The 21,286-nt window shown below is 47.2% G+C and overlaps 1 protein-coding gene across 2 annotated transcripts; it reads right to left on the bottom strand.

Moving 5' to 3' along the window:
* Positions 1-1,770: 1,770 nt before the first annotated feature.
* AHCY (adenosylhomocysteinase) lies at positions 1,771-20,342 on the bottom strand. Of its 2 annotated transcripts, none has more exons than XM_008149716.3 (10): positions 20,234-20,342; positions 12,229-12,419; positions 11,010-11,085; positions 9,211-9,360; positions 8,250-8,362; positions 7,567-7,774; positions 7,390-7,477; positions 7,185-7,302; positions 6,201-6,395; positions 1,771-2,675 (listed from the first exon to the last, which is right to left on the bottom strand). In XM_008149716.3, exons 1-10 carry the CDS (start codon positions 20,259-20,261, stop codon positions 2,544-2,546), a joined length of 1,299 nt encoding a protein of 432 aa, XP_008147938.1. In that variant the 5' UTR covers positions 20,262-20,342; the 3' UTR covers positions 1,771-2,543. The 2 variants fall into 2 exon arrangements, with proteins under 2 accessions (XP_008147938.1, XP_054580133.1); XM_054724158.1 differs by lacking the exon at positions 20,234-20,342 and adding an exon at positions 19,711-19,831.
* Between the last annotated feature and the right edge of the window lie 944 nt (positions 20,343-21,286).

Here is a 21,286-nt window from a genome sequence, read left to right on the forward strand (position 1 = left end):
GTCCCAAAGATTACCATGGTAGAGTGGCTGAGGTGGGCCCTGTGGGCAGCACTCGGTGGCAGTCTTGCCTTTAGGGGACCTGGGTTACAGTTCCGGAGTTACTGCTCCAAGTGTTGGAGGGTCTGAAACCAGGCTCCCTTCCTCCTAAACCAGGGCCTGTAGGTGTGGAAAGAGCTTGAATTTTGGGCTAAGAGCCAACGCTCCTGGTGTCTCTCAGAGCCTGTTTCTTGATTTGTAAACCAGGAATTCAAGTCCCTAGAGGTTATCATGAAGAATAAATAAGTGCTTACTTAGCACAAAATTAAGTGTACAATAGCAGTGGGCATGGTAGTGACTCTTGAATCTGTTATGACCACTGATGTCATGATCAGCTAAGTGGGTCCCATGTCATTTGTCACTAATAACTACCATTTAACTACCAAAGTTTGTAAATTATTTACAGCAATCATATCAGATATGCATATAACTTACTGTATAATCTAGGGTCAGCCACTTGGCCTCTCTGAACCTGTCCTCATTACTAGCACAGGAGTAATATCACCTCATAGCCAGAGGCTGAGAATACAAAAATGAACAAGACACAAGTATGGAATGTTCAATCAAGAAAGGACATTTCAGGAATCTGTGCAGCTGAAGTTCTCATCTTGATGTTTAAGGCCTCTCCTTCCTGTCCCTCAGGCTACCTTTCTAGTCCTCTATCTCATAATTCCCCCTAAACTACAGCCAAAACACTCTTTCTCTCCTCCTACTCTCTCACTCTTTTCTTGCTTAAGCTGGTCTGTTGCTGCCTGGAATACCCTTGCTTTCAGTTCCTTCTGTTAAAAGTCTTCATTTCTATCAAAATTGATTTCACGTATCACCTCGTCCCTGCTGTCTTTCTCCTACTGCTGCCAGGCACTAAACTCTATAAAGCTGGGCAGATAAAGAGATGCACCAGGGGATGGCAAAGCTGTTGTGTGCCTGCCTTCTACCTCTAGCTTGAGATCTGAGCAGGCTGGGTCAGGTCTCAGGCTTCCCCTTCGGGCTTCCATCCAGTAGATGACCCTTATGGTAAGCAGTTTCCAGTTACCATTCCCAGGTAGGTTCTTATTTTGCTTTAATTTTCTAGACCAGAACAGGGGTTCAGCCAATGACCATTTAGGCAAATAGGAGGGAGGCTAACTTTCCACCCACCTTTCTGTGATTTCATTCATGATGAGGCCTCTTACAAACTGTGACTTTAGGAAAGACACTTAATTTAACCTCTCTGAGTCTCCATTCTCAGCTATAAAATTAGGATATATAATATTCAACTACAAAGCCCCTAGCAGCCCGTAGGTGCTCAATAAATAACAGTTCCCCAAGGAGCACTGGATCAGCCCAAAGTGGAAATGGGGCGAAAAAGAAAATATGAATTGGGACACAAAAACTAAGGTAGAGGAAATAAACACAAACAGGAATTACAATAAATATAAAGTTAAATTCACCTACTAAATGAATCTTAGATTGGGTTAAAACTAGGCTGTTTACAAGAGACACGCCTAAAGAGATATAGTTCTCTTCACTTTACCCATCCTTCCAATCCCAAAGGTTTGCCTGCAGCCTTTATAACTCCACACTGCAGACAACCCCATGTCTTTTTTCCCCCATCACCGTTTATCCTCCCTATACCCTCTCTTCTACCTCCACCCCTTCCCCTCAACCCCATGTCTTCATCAGCACACAACTATTACCCCTTGCTCATGGCATACATTGTTGGCAGTGGATTATCTATATAATGAAGGCTCAAAATTATTTTAGGCACCAAAATTTTTATTTATCTACCTTCTTGCTCTAACATTATATAAACATAAACAAAATTTATCTTTTTGACCCAGGGTTGTGATAGGAACCATTACAAAGTGGTGGCAGATCTATGCCTGCTTTTAAGATTCTCTGGCCCCTCTCAACCTCTGGCTGTCACTTCTCTTGTCCTTTCTCGGCTGTCCCGTAACTGTATTTTATAACCCCTGTAAAATAGGGACTCAAAGTACCAACCTCATTGTTCTGAGGTATAAGAGAATGCCCAGCACTAAGCCAGGCTCTCAGGAGCATTTGAACTCCACCAGTTCCTCCCCGCCCATTGATATAGCTCCTTCTCATTTGTCATGGGCTGAGGAAGCAGTGAGCCCGTCAATCAAGAATATGGGCACAACATCCATAGGGCAGGTGAGGGCTTAGATAGTAAAGTACACAGGTGTTACGCCATCACTTCCAACTTCCAGCCTAAGGAAGGACTGACTGAGTGAGCAGTTCTAAAACCCCTGAGCTCATGGTTCCCTGTGGGTATCTCCCATGTACCTCCCCTGTGACCAGGGCTTGAGGAGGGGCTTCTCAATTCCCTCTCCCACACAAGGAACAGTATGAGGGATATAACGGAGGCCAAAGACTGAGTGGCCAGCCCCAGGGAGTCGATGGGGGACATTAACAAATCATTCTCAAAATTGGTGCCATTTGCTCTTGAGGAGAAGAGGAGGGACCTGGGCAAGGACAGCAGCTAGAAGGCAAAAGGGCAGATCTGGTTCTCAGTAACGGTAGTGATCGGCCTTGAAGGGGCCATCACGGGGCATGCCCAGATACTGGGCCTGCTTCTCCGTCAGCTTGGTCAGTTTCACATTCAGCTTTCGCAGGTGGGCTTCAGCTACTGCTTCATCCAACTGGGGAGAAACACAGGAAGACGTGGAGTCAGTACCATGCTCTGGAACCTCTTACCTGCATCCAGCTGCCAATGGAGGCAAGAACTGTTGTGTGGGGGTACCTGCCAGGCGTTACACATATTACCTCATCCTATCTTCAGTCAGACTCAGTGGATGTGTTGTTTTTGACTGCCCAGCTCCCCTTCCTCAAGAGGGAACCATGCTACATCCTCCCCTCCAAGTAACCTGGTGGGACCATCAATTACATCTCCTTTCCCACCTTCCACCAACCCAAGTAGCTAACCAAAATGCCTCTCTGGAATATATCTAGGGACAAAACATTTTCCCTAACAGGTAGAGACAGGATCTCTCCAATTTCACTGGGATTTCTAAACAGGGAGGGTATCAGCCTCAGTTTGCTAGTGGAAAGTCTATTTGACAAGTGAAGTGAATGTAAAGAAAGAAAAAAAAGAGCCAATACAGAGAAACACAGAGCTCTAATAATATTGAATCCCTGGGTCCACTGTCTGAATCTTGACTCCTCCTTTATACAGGGTGGGACAAAAGTAGGTTTACAGTTGTGAGTACACGAAAGAGAGTTTATTCTTATGTTATCATTTATTAATTATTGTATTATTTTTCATTTGGACAACTGTAAACCTACTTTTGCCCCACCCTGTGCAGCCAATAGAGTTTCTTTTTAGATTAAATTGGTGTGGTTGTTTTAAAGTATGTCCTTAAATTCTTTGTCTAGAAATTCATAATACTCCTTTCGGGAGGTGGTGCCTAATTGTTCACCCCTTGAGTGACTCACTTCTAATAGAAAAAAGCAGAAGTGATGGTATATGACTTGGAGACTAGGTTCTAAAAGACACTGCAGCTACTTCCTTTGCTCTCCTGGACCACCCTCTGGGGAAAGGCCAGCTGCCATCTCCTGAGGACACTTAGGTGGCCCTATGGAGATTCCAATGTGACTAGGAACCGAGACCTCCTGCCAACAGTGAAGTGGATCTTCCAGCCCATCTAGCCTTCAGATAGCACTGCAACCTCATGAAGGACCTCAAATCAAAGCACCCCACTAAGGTGCTCTCAAATTCCTGACCCACAAAAACTAAAATAATAAGTGTTTACTGTTTTAAACCATAAGTTTTGGGGTTAAATTGTTACATAGCAATAGATAACTAACACACCAGTTTAAACACGGTTTCTACCCACTTGCCACCAAAAGGATCCTGACTAATAAAAAAATTGCCATCCTCCTTTCACAAACGTAGAAATCAAGGCTCAGAAAGGTGAAATGACTTGCCCAAGGTCACACGGCTAGTTATTTATAGAGATAGGATTTGAACCCAAGTCTATCTGGCTCTAAAACCCCAAAACTTGTCTCAAACATCTCAACTTATGGCCTCCAAGGCATCTTTGAAGAGATGGAACAGAAACCAAGGAAGACAGAGGCTGGGGTTAGATAAGGCCAATTCCTAAATCTGACCAATGCTGAAATGCATAAAGAAGTCTGAAAAGGGCACTTAGAGAAAGGTAAACTCTCAGTGTGCGGTGTCACTTTCTCAGCTTCCTGCTCTGGGTAAGGCCTGTCTCTATCCCTAATGCCCCAAGTCCCACCCCATGATGACACAACAGCCTTGGACTACAGCCCAGCCCCTACAACTTTTACATGTCCAAGTGGTTTCATATCCATTGTCTCACTAGAGCCTCACAAATTCCCTTATGGAGGGCAGTATTTACTCTTTTATCAGAAGAAGAAACTGGGGAGAGGCAGGCAAGGCATGAGCAGAGCCCAGCCCCAAATCCATGTTAATTCTGGAAGCAGAATGAAGGTCTCTCACTCTGAGTACACATTGACTACTCCCTTCACTTGGCCTGACCTAACCCTGAATACACTTCTTCCTTCTCTTTTAACCCACACCCAGAAGGCAGTGTGTCATAATGGTTAACTTGGACAGACAGTAGAGCTGGGTTCTACTCCTGGCCCAATACTTGACAACTGTGGGAGCAAGTCAATCTCTGAACCTTAGTGTCCTCATTTGTAGGATGGATCTCTCATGGCTATCACAAAGATCAATGCTAGAGTTCTTGGTGCAAGTAGATACCTTAATAAATGGTGGCTGCTCTCTCTGTCATTGTCCATACATCACATGTGAGGCATGAAGCCAAGGATGTCTTGTCCCCCATCCATATCTTGGCCGTGATGAAGGAGGTAAGCATGAGGCCATGTGCTGGGGTGGGAGATGAGATCTTTGACTTTTTACTTCCAACCCTGACCTCATTTTAAGGCCTGTCCAGTTTCTCACCATCAATCATATTTATTCCAACTGGGATCAGATGGAAGTCAAATCAGACTTTTTAAACCCCATAACACGGCTGGGGACCTGGCAGGCTACATATATCAGGAGAGCCCTCAAGGCCCTTATGGGTAAAACATCTGGTCCAAGGGAAGTATCCAAGGAAGACTAGGTGGAAAGGAGTTGGCTGGCTCTGGAGGCAGATGCTCTGGGGGCAGATGCCCCAGGCCTTAAGAGGACACCCAGGCTTCTTCCTACTTCACTTGGCAGAAGCAGCCTTTCAAGGGGTGGAGGAGTGGTATGGAGACTTCATCAAAGCTTCCTCAGTATCAAATGCTAGACGAGCAAGAGTTACTCTTAGGGAAACTGAGGCCCAGAGAGGCTAAGTGGCAAAGCCAAGTTCAACCATGACACTGGAAAAAAAAAGGCTGGAACTAAAACATAGCAATTCTGATCCTTGGGGGTATGCACATTGCATAGGGTGTTAGGATAAGCACTGGGTTTGATATGAGAAGACCTCCTTGTCATGGTTACCCTGACCACACTCCCATAGCATGTCAGATGCTATACTCAGTGTGTTAGTGGTATCATTTCATTCCAAGGCCACAATCCTACAGCCTGCAGGCTGCATTTTTGGCTTACAGACATGTCCAAGTCGACCCACCTGATTATTTTTAAAAACTGTTAACAAGTTGCCTATATTTAAAAATTGAATATTTCATACAAAGATCTTAACATCTGGCTTCTCTTGAAATGTCAGGAGCCCTGGTCCAATGGGCAGGGGTTCCAGGTTAATGACAGCTGACCCCTTCACTGGGCCTGTGCTCTTCTGTTAGTCTCCACCCAGCCCAATTCACTCATTTACCTGCCCAATCCCTGTTGGCATATGGGTTTGTGACCCCTGATCTAAGGAAATCCTCACAATCCTTAAAGGAGGTAGTATTACCTTCGTTTTACAGAGGAGGAAATAGAAGCACAAAGAAGTTAAGTAACTTGCCCCAGTTACACAGCTGCTAAGTGGTAAGGCTTAGATTCAAACCTGGGTGGGTCTCACCATAAAGCCCATGCTCATCACCCAGTAGAGAATGGGAGTCATTCTCTACTTTGGGCCTGAGTTTCCTCCTCTGCTAAATGAAGAAAATGCTTTCTTCCCTGTGGACCTCTCAGGTGAACTCTGGCAAGTCCTGTGTGGGGAGCCCAGGGTTGGATGTATGACCCTTGGCCTGGGTTGGAGGTGGGTACCCACCTTCTTGGGCAGGAAATGGACCCCAACGGAGTACTTGTCTGGATGGGTCCACAGTTCAATCTGCGCCAGCACCTGGTTGGTGAAGGAGTTGCTCATCACGAAGCTGGGGTGACCCATTGCACAGCCCAGGTTGACCAGCCGGCCCTCGGCCAGCAGGATGATTCGGCGCCCGTTCTTCAGCCGGTAGCGGTCCACCTGCAAGTGGGCAGAATAGCAGTGAGGGCTGGTAATGCTCCTAATGTCCATCCCTGCCTCATCCTACCCTCTTGCTCAGCAGGCCTACCTGCCTCCAACAGCACCTGTGAAGGGCCTAGAACAACCTCTAGCACAGCCATGGCACACTCAATTAATAGTAAGAGACAATATTTATCAAGCAGCTCTGAGCTATAGACCTTACAGATCTGCTGTGAGAATGTGACACATGTAAAGCACTGGACACATGGCTTGGCACATACTAGTACTCAGTAAGTATTAGGTAATGTTGTTATTGTTATTATTATTACTCTTATTGGCATGTACCCTGAACTAAGAGCATACACATAACTATGTAACTATATGTATATATACATGCGATTAATAACAACCCTATGATTTAAGTACTACTATTATCCCCATTTCACAGATAAAGAAACTAAAGTTCAAAGGGTTAAACTGTCCAGAGCCACACACTAACAAGTAGCTGCAATTTGAGCCTGGACAGTCTGAGGACAGATCCCATGTTCTTAATCACCCAGTAAAAGCTGAATGTAGTGGTGCTAAACTTTGGCTGCACATCAGAATCATCGTGGGACCTTTGAAAAATGGGATGCCTTGGCCTAACTCCGAGATGCTGATTTAAGTAGCCCTGAAACCAGGCCCCCTTCCTCCCATCCTGTCGCCCAGGTTGCCAGAGCTTCCTCATCTGCCCTCCTTTGGCCAGCCCATGAGCACACCCCCCTCAGCCCTCCATCTGCCCACCCTGTTAGAAGGGCTGGGGCTCCGCACCTGGGGCTTGATGTTCACTTTCTCCACAGCGTTATCGTTCAGCCACTTGACATCAATCTCCACGTCAAAGTGTCCAATGTTACATACGATGGCGTCATCCTTCATCTGCTCAAAGTGCCTATGGGAAGCCCGAATCCATGGGAGACCATCAGGAATGAAGAGCAGCCCCAACCCAGCCCCTTCTCTCACTCCCCAGGATCCCTACCTGCCAAGGATGATGTCGATACAGCCTGTGGTGGTGACAAATATGTTGCCCTCCTGACAAGCCTCGTCCATGGTAGTCACCTCATAGCCTGTGCAGACAGTGGCCATGGGTCATCCAGGGTGGCCTTGCCTTTCCTCTGGCCCCAGTGACTGACAGCCAACCCTCGCCCTATCGTACCCTCCATGGCAGCCTGCAGTGCATTGATGGGGTCAATCTCGGTGATGATGACTCGGGCCCCAAAACCCCTCAGGGCCTGGGCACAACCCTTGCCCACGTCGCCATATCCTGCTACCACCGCCACCTTGCCCGCAATCATCACGTCTGTGGCCCGCTTGATGCCATCTATGAGGGACTCCCGGCAGCCATAGAGGTTGTCAAATTTGCTCTGAAAGGAGAGGAGGTATGGGGGCAATGGGAGCAAGCAAGGCCCTACGGCCTCAGACCCACTCTCAGCATCTTGGCCTGATGGACCTTGGGCTGATCATCTATGACTTTTCTCCACCAGCTAATGCCCTCATATGCCTCTCACCCTGCTTTCTGCCCTGTGGAATACCCTGCGATCAGCCCTAAGACCTTCTAGCCTTTCTCTACTGGTCCAGAAGGCTTCTCCAGAATCAATTACTAAAAGAGATTGCCCAAAGAATCTGCTTCACTTTAAAGCTCCTGATGCCCAGCTCTCACTGTATAGTTCTTCACCTCTTTAATACACTAATTACCCTCAGTCTGCAATCTCCTCCCTCCCCTCAAATGAGGCCTTCAAGTCCCTAGCCTGCAGCCTTCCCAGGGGTCCTTCCTCAGGGGCCTACTCCCAAGCTGCACTGGGAGCCAACAGCTGGAACTGTCACTGCCCCCAGGCTCACCTTTGTGACGGAGTCATTGACGTTGATGGCAGGAACCTTCAGGATCCCGTTGGCCTTCATCTTGTACAGGTTGTGGACCCCTGTTGTGGTCTCCTCGGAGATGCCTCGGATACCTGAACAAGAAAGGAAGGGGTAAGCCTCAGGCCAGGAAGGGGCCACCTAAGGGATTGGCTGGGGGGTGAGGGTGGCTCTGGAATGAAGCCTCAAGAGCCTATTACATGAACTCACTCAAATTCTTCATCTTTGTCCCCCCCTGCCCCAACCACTCCTCTTTCTGGGTTCACATCTCTGTGACTGATACCACAGTCTACCCAATCATCTAGGCCAGCAAGAGGGAGGAGTCACCATCATTACCAGGCCACTCCATTCCACTGTCCTAGTCCCTGCCACCATTATTCACCTGACCTCCCAGCCACAACCCATCCTCCACACAGCAGGCATTTTGAACATGTACATTTTCAGAGAAATTTTTTCAAAACCCTCCAATGATTTCTATTTGCTCTCAGAATCAAGCTAAATTCTTTTATCTTAACCTATTAATACTCATACATCTGGCCTTTACTAGAGCTCTAGCTGCTCCTATAATACACCCTCTCCCAGGGAAGGAAGCTAAGCTACCAACCAGGCTGGCTTCTTTGTTTTCTGAAGAGTCAATCCTTTCCTCCCTCACCCCACTTTCCTCTCTACCCTGCTTAAAAAACCTGACTCATTCGCAGACCTGGCTTATGCTTGCTCTTAGATCATCTCAGCCAGACCGCCCCCTCCCCTCCCTAGCCACCCTGGCAGAAGTCAGGTCAGGCCCCAGCACGCCCTCAGGAACCTGCCATCCTCCCATCTTCCACAGAATCTGCTGCTTGAGGTGCTGGGAATCCTACCAGCCTGCTGCTTTCACATGAGCCAGGCTCCATCGAGGTTGCCAGCAAGCACCAAGCCCACCCACCCACCCACCCACCCGACTCACCCGACAAGAGCTGTGGATACTTGGTGTGGATGAGGTTGGTGAGATCACCGCCGTCATCCAGAATCATGTTGAGAGGCCCATCCTTGAAGTACAGAGTTTGCTCAATGCACCACAGGTACTCCTCATCTGTTTCACCCTTCCAGGCATACACTGGAGGGTGAATGGCACATCAGTGTCTGCTTCCCCACTGGAACCTGCTCTAGGAAACTACCTGGGCAGAGCCAAAACTATCTCCTTCCTAATTCCCATGCCCAGCCACCCCCAGCCCCTCTGAGACCTCAGCGGTAATAAGAACACAACTTGGAGCCACAGAGACCTGAGTTCAAATCCTGGCTCTGCACTTGCCAGCTGTGTGACTTTGGGTAAATCACTTCACTTCTCTGAGCCTCAGTTTCCTCATCTGTAAATGGATTACGTGAGCTGGAGGCCAGATACAGGTAACTGGAATGAATTATTTACTTTCCTACTCCCTTCTGTCTAGGCCCCAAGGATAGGGGCATCAACCCATAATGACCAGAATCCCACCCAAAGTGCTGGGACGAGGTGCTGCAGAGGCAGGGAGCCATATTCATGTGGACCCACAAGGCAAGATCCAAGAATTGTTCTGCACTAAAAGGACTTGAGGGCCCAGCAGTCTCTGTGGTGGGTGGTCTCAGGCAAAGTCTGGCCAAAAAATTACTAATAGCAGTTATTGTATAGTGCTTTTTCTGTGCCAGACATTAGCACCAGTCCAGGCTCCTCCCATCAGATGATATGACTGGGACACATATGTGGGGCTCCCATGAACCACTTATGAGAAAAGACCACTGGCCAAGCAGGGCAGGCTGCTTCTCTGTCTATCTGAGGCAGACAATGGTCTTGAAGACAAAGAATTTCCCAGAAAAGGCCACGAAGCCCAACCATGGCTGAGGAATGGGAGACATGCCTATCCAGCCCTGGTTAGTCACTGAAGGGATCCTCCTGACCCTCTCCCCCACACCTGTGGCTCGTGAGGACTCATGAATGTCCTACTTAATCACCATCAGAGCTAACCACTCCCCTCCCCAGGCCGAGGCTGACACATGCCATTTCTCCAGCAGCTTATGAAAGCTCTTCCTCTTATTTTTGGTCCTTCTACAGACCCTAGGCAATCTACCTCTAGAGCTCTTTTTCTGACCAGTATTCCTCCCGATTCTTTTTGGAAACAGACCCACATCCATCCTTTTTTTAACCTTTTGCACTCGGATGTCGAGTGTGACTCAACACGGTTAGCATCGGTAGCAGGAATCGAGAAAAAAGTAAGCGAGTGCAAAGGGTTAAAAAAGGTTTTTAATGATTTTTAGAGAGAGAGGAAAGAAGAGGGAGAGAAACATCAATCAGCTGCCTCCTACACGTCCCCCACTGGGGATCAAGCCCGCAACCCAGGTATGTGCCCTGACTGGGAATCAAACCCTCTTGGTGCATGGGTTGATGCTCAACCACTGAGCTATACTGGCCAGGCCCTACATCCTTTCTTTTTCTTTTCCTCCACATCCTTTTTGTAAGGATCTTCCCCTCCTCTATACCAAGTGGTTCCCAAGCACAAGATCCTGTCCTTCTTGATCACAAGACAAGCGGGGACACTAAGTACCTCCCATGGAATTTTAGATGGCAACAGAATAAAACAGCTTTCTTATGGGTCATTAGGCTAGGATTGTGTGGCCATGACTCCTCTCCCCAGCCGCAGGGAAGTCTGTCACTATAGGAGCCAGGAAGCAAACATGGAGAAGCAAGAGCCCCTTCATGCATTCCCACATCCCCCAGCAGCAAGCAGGACTCACCCGGAATGCCGGCCTTGGCAATGGCAGCTGCTGCATGGTCCTGGGTGGAGAAGATGTTGCAGCTGGACCACTGCACCTAGAAGAGCCAGTAAGATAGGGCTGTGTGGTCACAGAAACACCAGGGTCATTGGACAGGGATAAGAAAAAGCCCTGGTGCTAAAAGTGAGAAGCTCACTGTGTGATCGAGGCCCAGCCAGCTCTGTGACCACAGAGTGGTGGACCTGGTAAGTGAATAGGAGCCAGAGCAGTGACAAGACCTAACTTTCATTTTAAAACAGCACTCTGGTGCTATGTGGAAGAGAAAGGACTCCACAAGGAAGCAAGGAGAAGAGTGAAGAAGCTGTTAAGAGGTCAGGCAAGAGATGTAACAGTAGCAGTGGAGGTGATAATAGGTATCTTCTGAAGGCTGAGCTGAACCGATTTGATGTAGAATTAGTTGTTGGCGTGAGAGACAAAGTGGAGTCAGGGATGACGCCAGGTTCTTGAACTAAGAAAACCTGGAAGGCTGAATTTCCATTTGCCTATGTGAGGAAGACTGCAGAAAGGGGTGGGGGAGGGGCGCACAAGAAATCATGAGTTTGTTTGCATATGTTGAGGTTGTTATGTCTATTAGATCTCCAAGTGGAGATGGCACATCAGCTGCTGAATATACAAGTCTTGAGTTGGGGGTGGGGGTGGAGGAAAATCTAAGCTGGTACATTTACCTGAGAGTCATCACCATGTAGATAGTATTTAAAGCTATAAAATCAGAGTGTGAATGTTTAAAAGAAATACAAGGACTGAGTCTAATGTAGTCTGTTGGTTTGGGCTGCTCTCCTGCCCTCTTTTGGAGAAGCACTATCTTGTTCCCAGACTCCTAAAGAGGTTAGAAGAGCTGTCAATCAGGTACATATGACCCAGGCTGAACCAATCAGAGCACATCATCCTTCTGGCAGCCATGATTGGCCCAGGGCAGGCACATGACCCTAGGAGGGCCAATGAGAGCCAGTCCTTCCATGTCTCAGTTGGACACTGGGGTTGAATTTTTCTACCAGAGCTCCTTAGGCAGGAGGATGTGAATTGAGGGCAGTTTAATGCTATCTTCCCAGACGGAAAAAAAATGTGCACACCAGTCACCACAGAAGTGACGGCACTGTGACAAGGCTGTTGCCCCAGCTGGGCCTGATGGGGCAAACCACACTGGTTTTCCCACTTCACACAGAATAGCTGCAGAGCTTACCTCAGCACCCAGGGCAACAAGGGTCTCAATGAGGACGGCTGTCTCAACGGTCATGTGCAGGCAGCCGGCGATGCGGGCACCCTTCAGTGGCTTGGAAGCCGAGTACATCTCCCGCATGCGCATCAGGCCCGGCATCTCGTTCTCCGCGATGTCCAGGGCCTTGCGTCCCCAGGAGGCCAGGCTGATGTCAGCTGCAAAGGCAGGATGAATGGGAGTTCCATGAGCGGCTCATCCCACCAACCAGGAAGCACGCCACTGGTCACTCATCCACGTGTGGACTTGAAACATTAGGCTGAGCAATCTGGTCACTGACTCTGTCACTCATTCAACAGGAATTTATGGAGCTGAGGCAGTCAAAAGAGAAAGGCATGGTCCCTGCCTAACTTCAACTTATAATCTTGTGGGAGAGTACATTTAATCAAAGAATCACACAAGTATGTGTAAATAACACAGGTAAGTGCCCCCTTGAAAAATAGCTATCAGCCTATATATATGTATATATACTCCCCACTACCTTTTCTGCTGCCACCTACCAACTTCCTCATTCCCTAAAGATTTTAGCTCCTGGTTGACTGTCCATCTTCCAAGTCATCACTCTTGCTAACTTCATACTCATAAATGATACTATTAACACCTTGGATTTGGCACAGTTCTTTGATTTTCCTTAAGATATGAAAATGCTCCTTCCCCACTCCTGATGTTCCCACCTGTAGAGAATTCATCTGTGTGACACTTCGGGCTCCTTTCTGCCCAGGGGAGGTGGAGTGACTTGTCTGATTAGTAAACTTGGGAGGAATAAATTGGGCATGTGCAGTTCAGCTCTCCCTTCTTTTTTATTTTCTTTTTTTAAATCCTTAAACAAAAAGATTTTTATTGATATTTAGAGAGAGAGAAAGGGAGGGGAAGAGAAACGGATGTGAGAGAGAAACATTGGTTGGCTGCCTCCTGCACGCCCCTATCAGGGATGTGCACTGACTGGGAATCAAACTGGCAACCTTTGGGTGCACGGGAAAATGCCCAACTAACTAAGCCATACTAACCAGGCGCAGCTCTCCCTTCTTTTGCAAGCAAACAGTAGCCACCTTGCTTGCAGGAAGCATGTTCTTCTACACCGAGACCTACCAGGCCCACCTTGTCTGTAATGGATATGTAACTGAATTTGGGGGTTCAGTTAGCAAGTACACATGAACCTCCTTGTTCTCCAATGCTAATCTACATCCTCTGGCTTCAATGTTAGTAATGAAAGTTATATTTTGGCTTCTATCTGCCACCCCAGATGTCTCAAATTTGTCCAAATTCTCAGGCAGGAAAAAAGAATACTATCAAGAGCTCTCTCACTATCTCAATATTCTTCTAATAATTTCACCCTCCCTACCCACGCCACACTAGCCCATTCCGAAGGTCAGTCCCTTCCCTTGTAAAAGTTATCTGTCGTGCTTATAAACCTCTCTTGGAAAATCAGATTCAATAGATCTAGGATGGGGCCTGGGACTGCTGCTGATTATTATATTTAGGGAAGCTTAGATCCTGTCAATTACCCAAGGGGGTAATAACAAATAATAAAACTGACTACGTCAGACTGCTTCCTGCTGTACAATTCAAAGATGAAATATTCCTCCTCCATGGGAGGGACTACTTCTACTGGGCCTCAACACACACACCTTCTCCCTATCCTTACCCCTACCCCACCCTGCCCACCTTGGCAGCCCATCACCAATCATACTCCCCCCTGGAAATGTTGATTTCAAGCAAATGGCTGTGACTATGTCCCATCTTTCCAATCTTCTCCCTCCACAGCCCCAACTCTAGTAAGGCCGAAGCCAGTCAGGTCTGAACCTCTAATGCATTAATCCTACCAGTTTCCACTGCCCCTCATAGTTTGCCTTCACGTTCTCAATTTCTTCCTCCCACATTTTAAGATTTTGCTGTCCTTTCTACCCTTCTGTCCTCTGATAACTCATGGCAAAACTCCCACCATAGTTAAACCCAATCCTCCACTCCACCTAAATCATTGAGTCCAGCGGGAGAAAAATCACAACCACACTAAAAGGTCTCATTTACTAAGACACAAATTCAAGAAACAGGCCAGCAATCCTATTACATTTTCTTAGTAAATTTATTCTCAACTGATGACCTCATTCACGATTCACTGAAAAAAACTCAGAACTAGGCCACTTTTCCTCCACGGATTCCACTAGTCCTCCTCCACTGTAGCTACAGACTAGGCATTCTTTTGTTACAATAGATAAGTTGTCTCTGCTCTGTAGCCTGATCCCATGCCCTCTGGCATCCTTGAGACTTCAATTCCATGGATACTGCTCTTCTCAAGGTCTCTCAAGACCAGCCTGATTCCCACACCTAATAGTCAATTATCTATGTTCATGCTTCTCCCTGCAGCACTGATCCCACTAATTACTCCTTCCTTCTGAAACCCTGTTTGGCTTCTATAACGGTCCTGTTTTCCCTACTACTTTTCTGGCTTCTATTCCTATAAGTGACTAATGTTTGGAAGCCCTCAGGGTTCCATCTTCTCCCTTTTTCTTTAAATACAGTCTCTGCAGCAGTGACTCCCACTTATTTATCTCCAGCCCAACTTCTCCCCTGATTAGGAGACTCATATAACCCAATTGCCTACTGAATAGCTCCACTTAGATGCACAACTGGATCTATTATGTGTCAAGTTTGAACCCTCATGACTCCTTACCTTGCCAATTTTCCCATTTTAGGAAATGAATATTCGAACAGCCACTCCAGACAAAAATTTTCTTGGTTCTTTTCCCCTTTCACCCTCTTCCAATCCATCAGCATATTGTTGGTTCAAAATCACAAATATATAAGCAATCCAACCATATCTTACTACCTTGGATCACTGAGGAAGCCTCTTCACTGGTCTACTATTCTCCCCACAGAAGCCAGAAGATGCTTTATAAAATTTAAGTTATAGCACCTCCGCTCTTCTGCTAAAGTAAAAAACAAACCTCCAATGGCTTCCCCTTATCTTCTCTATACATGAAAGCCTAATATGCTAAGTGTCCGACCTTTTGACCATTCGCTATGACGCACACTGACCATCAAGGGGCAGACACTCCGACTGGTAGGTTAGCTTGCTGCTGGGGTCCAGCCAATCGGGACTGGGCAAGACAGGCCGGACATGCCCTGGAGCCCTCCCACAATCCCTTCCCGGCCTCTAAAATAGTTCTCTAATTAATTTCCTTTCAGTGTGCATGAATCCGTGCACTGGGCCTCTAGTCCATTAATAAAATCCAAACTCCTCACATGGCCTGAGGGCCCTACCCACATGACTGCCCACCCTTGTTCTCCTACCTCTCCTTCCTCTCCCTAGCTTCTCAACCACATATATCTGCTTACTGTTGGTCTTCAGACAATCTGAACTCACCCTCCTCAGGGCTTTAACCCAAGTTCTCTTAGCCTGCATGGTTCCTCCCCAAGCATCTGATACAGACCTGGAAAACAGTAGGTGCTCAACAAAAACCTGGAAACAGGAAAGAACTTGGTATATGGTAAGATATGTACACATATAATATCTTAATAAAAAAAAATTCCAGCTATTAGAACCTCAAAAAAAAAAAAAAAAAAAAGAACTTGGTATATTTCTATTGGAGGAATGGAATGCACCAGGATGACTCTAGTAGAGGGAGTAAGATAAGTCAGGATCTTATTCCCAGTAGGGTGGCAAGACTACAGAGTTTTAAGGGGAAGTATCATGACCAGTTTATCTTTTGAAAAGACCTCTTTGGCCCAGTCAGCATGGCTCAGTGGTTGAGCATCAACCTATGAACCAGGAGGTCACAGTTCGATTCCCGGTCAGAGTACATGCCCAGATTGTGGGGTGTGCAGGAGGCAGCAGCCAATCAATGATTCTTTCTCATCATTGATGTCTCTCTCTCTCCCCCTTTCTCTCTGAAATCAATAAAAATATTTTTTAAAAAGAAAAGACCCCTTTGATGGCTGCATGTATATGTGGAGCAAGAGACCCAGGGAAACCTGTAAGGAAAGGGACCAGAACTGGGGTGGTGGCTGTGGAGATAAAGAAGTGGGTGGAACTCCTCACTTACAAAATGGAGACAATACATTAAATGTATGCATGTCAGCCCCAACCTCATCCTTGAGTCACCTTTGTATGTCCAGTGCCCAGCAGGGCCTGGCACAGAGAAGGGTTCAGCAAATGTTTACCGACCATATTTGTTTTTAGGACTGAATGAGAGAAGGTCCATGAAAGGAGCTGGCACAAGACAGGGGTGGCAAAAAAGAAACAAATCTAAACCCAGTACAACTCCCAGCATTTACCCATGAGAAAAGGACCCAGAGAGGGGTTTGCCCCAGGTTCCACAGCCAGTCAGTGGCAGAGGGACTGGTGGCCAGAAAGAGCTAGCGCCAGAGGCCTTCTCCAGGCTCCTGAGGCCCAGCAGTAATGGACAATGGGTTCTGTCCTATCCTGCTAAGCTCCACCCACTCTATCACCTGTCCCTCTAGCTAAAAATAACACCACTGTCATGGCAGCTGTGCCTGCCCCAGAGTTTTCCCTCAACTCCAAAGGCACAGGAAGGTCTGGTGCTCCAGGCTCTGAGGCTTTTGGTCCTACAGGAGCTGAGAACTTGAAGTTGCAGGGACACCTCTTGGCCAGGACAAGCCAAGAGGAATAGCAAGACCCTCTCAGAGCCTCACTTTCTCCATCTGTAAAGTGGGAATAATCATCCCCAACCTTGCTGAGTCCTGAGGATTAAAGATGTCATGTGGATAAAGGCGAGCACAATATGCCCTCCTCAATGGGGGCTTCCTCCCTCTATCCCAGCCACGCTCCCTCACCTCCAAATGTAGCCTTATCTCTTCCCACAAAACCCAATGCCCTCAACCCTGACCCATCGATCTCTCCATAGCATGACAAGCCTCTATCCAACTCTGCCACTAACGTTACCTTGACTTAACCTTTCTGAGCTTCAGTTTCATCACCCATAAAATGGGGACACCTACTCTGGCCATTACTTCATAATCTACTACTGATAAGCTACTGCAATTGACCCTTGAACAACACAAGGGTTAGGGGCAATGACCCCACTCTCAAAAATCTATGTAAGTCCAGACCATGTGGCTCAATGGTTAAGCATGAGCCCATGAACCAAGAGGTCACCAGTCCAATTCCAGGTCAGGGTGCAGGCTTGATCCCAGTAAGGGGGTGTACAGGAGGCAGCTGATGGATGTTTCTCTCTCATCATTGATGTTTCTATCTCTCTATCCCTCTTCCTTCCCCTCTCTAAAAATCAATTAAAACCTATCTTTTAAAATTTGCTTTACTGCCCTAGCCAGTTTGCCTCAGTGGATAGAGGGTCGGCCTACAGACAAGGGTTCCAGGTTCGATTCCGTTCAAGGGCACATGCCTGGGTTACAGGCTCAATCCCTAGTAGGGGGTGGGCAGGAGGCAGCCAATCAATATTCTCTCTCATTATTGATGTTTCTATCTCTCTCTCCCTCTCCCAAATCAATAAAAATATATAGATATTTTTAAATTTGCCTTCCTAAAAAAAATATCTGTGCAAGGAGCTCTTGTATTTCTCCGCATAATGTAAAAACTTGTGATTTCAGGATGACTGACCTGCTCAGTGACACACAAGTGCCAAATAAAGATTTTGAATTAAAGTAAACAAACAAAACAAAAAAAACACAACCCCACAATTAATTTGTTTTTTTAAATGTGGCCCTGTCCGGTGTGACTCAATTGGTTGGGCATCATCCTGTGCACCAAAAGGTCGTAGGTTGATTCCCAGTCAGGGCACATGCCCAAGTTACAGGTTTGATCCCTGGTCAGCCTGCATGTGGGAGGCAGGCAATCAACGTCTTTCTCTTTCTCTCCCTTCCCTCTCCCTAAAATCAATAACATAAAAATAAAATAAAATCTATAACTTTTGATGCCTCCAAAACTTCAGTCACCCTTGGTATCCATAGGGGATTGGTTCCAGGACCCACCCATGAGGATACCAAAATCCATGGATGCTCCAGTCCCTCATGTAAAATGGCATAGAACTGCCCTCCCCAGAGAGCTGTTTGTTAGAGCATCATCCTTATACACCAAGGTTTTGGGTTCGATCCCTGGTCAGGGCACGTACAAGAAGCAACCAATGAATGCACAAATCAGTGGAACAACAAATCAATGTTTCTCTCTCCCTAAAAACCAACCAAAATTTTTTAACCTTTAAAAAATAATTAAATGGGTCCTAACCGGTTTGGCTCAGTGGATAGAGCGTTGGCCTGTGGACTGAAGGGTCCCAGGTTCGATTCTGGTCAAGGGCATGTACCTTGGCTGCAGGCACATACCCAGTGGGGAGTGTGCAGGAGGCAGCTGATCGATGTTTCTCTCTCATCGATGTTTCTAACTCTCTATCCCTCTCCCTTCCTCTCTGTAAAAAATCAATAAAATATATTTTAAAATAAATTTAAAAAAATAATTAAATGGGCCGAAACCGGTTTGGCTCAGTGGATAGAGGGTCGGTCTGCGGACTCAAGGGTCCCAGGTTCGACTCCGGTCAAGGGCATGTACATTGGTTGCGGGCACATCCCCAGTCGGGGGTGTGCAGGAGGCAGCTGATCGATCTTTCTCTCTCATCGATGTTTCTAACTCTCTATCCCTCTCTCTTCCTCTCTGTAAAAAATCAATAAAATATATAAAAATAAATTTAAAAAAAATAATTAAATGGGATAGAATAATGCATATGGCCCTCCACCTAAGCAGATTCAACCAACTACTGATGGAAAATACCACAGATGTGAAATCTAGAGACATGAAGGGCAAACTGTGTGTTTATTGAAAAAAGCCACATATAATGGACCCATGTTGTTCAAAGGTCAACTGTATTTCACAGAATTTCTGCAAGTCACTTTCTGTTACAGCCTCAGCTGCTTTCTCTGAATACTATAATGGGATCCAACCCACCTCTGATTATTCTGTAAACACATGCAAATCACCAGATACACAGCAAGAGCTCCATAAATGTTATGGAGCCTTTCTCCAGGTTTAATGGTGTCTTGAATTTACTTCAAAAACGGCTAGCCAGCATGAACTGGTGTTTTCAAAGAACATTAGCTGTTCAAGTGTTCTCTGATACACAGTGGTGAGGTGTGCTCAGAGGACTACAGTGCCTGGCTTCATATCCTGCTCACTTGGTCCCAGCTGTCAGAAGGCAGGTTACCTTTATTTCCTGTGTCTTAGTACACTCTTTGTAAAATGAGAAAGTAAAAGCCGTGGAGTAAAATGAATTAATCTAGGATACAGATATAAGATGGTGCCCATCCCCTAGTAAACGCCCAAAATATTTAAACTCTCAGTATATCATCTTCAATCCATAGGACAGCAAGAATTGTTCTAACCACTCCAAATTTTCTTTGAGATTCTCTGCAGGACTGTCCCTGTCGGCCAGGCGGGTGACCGCAGAGGTTGAGTAACAAGCCCAAAGTCCCCTGTGAACGTACAGTGCCGGCCTTGGATTCGCTGTCCAGGCCTCGCCTCACACGCCTATTGGGGGGCTCCAGTTCCCTCGCCTTCCCTGTAGGAAGCTCAGAGAAGGACCGGCACTTGTCCCGGACCACCCAGCTGGCCCAAGAGCTGGCCCAGGCCCGGAAGTAGGATCTGGACCTCCTAGTGTAGGTCCTGGCAGATGCCAGCAACCCCAGGCCACGGCCAGGTGCGCACTTCCCGCCAGTCCCAGCGGGCTCGGTGCAAAACGTGCCGCCTGTTGGAGGCTCCGCAGCCCACGCCGCAGGACTGGGCCTCGCGGGGTATGCCGGAACTCGTAGTCCGCGGCCACCCCCGACAACCCGCTCGCCGTCGCGCGAGAACTCCAACCCCCAGGCGGCCTCGCGCGGCCAGGATCGCGCGGAGCCAACGATTCAAGGGGGTCCTCAGCGCCTCGCGTCGGCACCCCGGCCGTCGCCGGCACAGGCCCCCCCAACGGTCAAGGAGCAGAAGCGGCCTGCTTCATGTGCTGGAACTCACCGACTTTGTAGGGCAGTTTGTCCGTCATGCTGACGGCAACTCCGTACGGAGTGATGGACACAGGCGAAAGGGGCCGGGCCACGTACAGGGAACCGGAACGGGGCGGGCAACAACGGGAAGGGATCAGCGCCTGGCGCCCGCGCCTTTAAATATCTCCCCCTTATTTGCATATTCATGATCTCGCTAGGGCTGCGCCAAGGGGGCGGGGCCCAATGCCCAGGGGCGGGACCAGAGTGAATTCGGACCTCTCCTGAGAAGCGGACAGGTTTCATCCCAGGAGAGTCGGAATGGAGCTGGGGAGAGGCCTGAGAGCAAATGAGAGATTGCTCTTTGTTTCGTTAAGCCAGGGAATCGATGTCAAAACCGAGTGGAACTGAAATTCCAACCAGTTCATTTCCCTGTGCCTCAGTTTCCACATCTGTAAAATGGCGGAATGATATCTACCACACAGATTATAAGTAAAGTTGCAATAGGTCAGTTACCTAGAATCCCAGACCTTCCACCCTCTTCTAACCTGACCACTCTCCTGAGTTTAGGTAAGTTTGTATGCATTTTTATACTTTTAATACATATGTAAAATCATTAAATACTTCCTAGAATTCTTTGTGTTTAAAACCTTTTATATAAATGGTACCATACTGGCTTGAATCCAGCAGATGTGCCTCAGCCTGCATCCTGTCTCACCAATGTGCCCATGGCTTCCACTTTCCTAACTCTCCTCCAACTGTTCCTTATCCGGCCTTAACAACTTCCTCCTTCACTAACGCCTTTAAGAGTTGATGTTCCTTTTTCCTCTTATTCTGCTCCATCTTCCTGGGCCATCTCACCCACACTTAATGGCTATTGTGACCACATATATCCAGGTGATTCAAGTATTCATGGAATAAAACAGTCTTAGCCCAGGAGCCACCTGTTTCCCTTCTTAGTCACATGCCTCTTCTCCCCAACCCTGGAATTATCGTTACCGTGAATTTTATCTTAATCACTTATTTGCTTTTTTAAATTTAATTTAATTTAATTTTTTTAAATATATTTTATTGCTTTTTTACAGAG

The sequence above is a fragment of the Eptesicus fuscus genome, chromosome 12 (assembly GCF_027574615.1).
Source record: "Eptesicus fuscus isolate TK198812 chromosome 12, DD_ASM_mEF_20220401, whole genome shotgun sequence".
Lineage (NCBI taxonomy): Eukaryota > Metazoa > Chordata > Mammalia > Chiroptera > Vespertilionidae > Eptesicus > Eptesicus fuscus.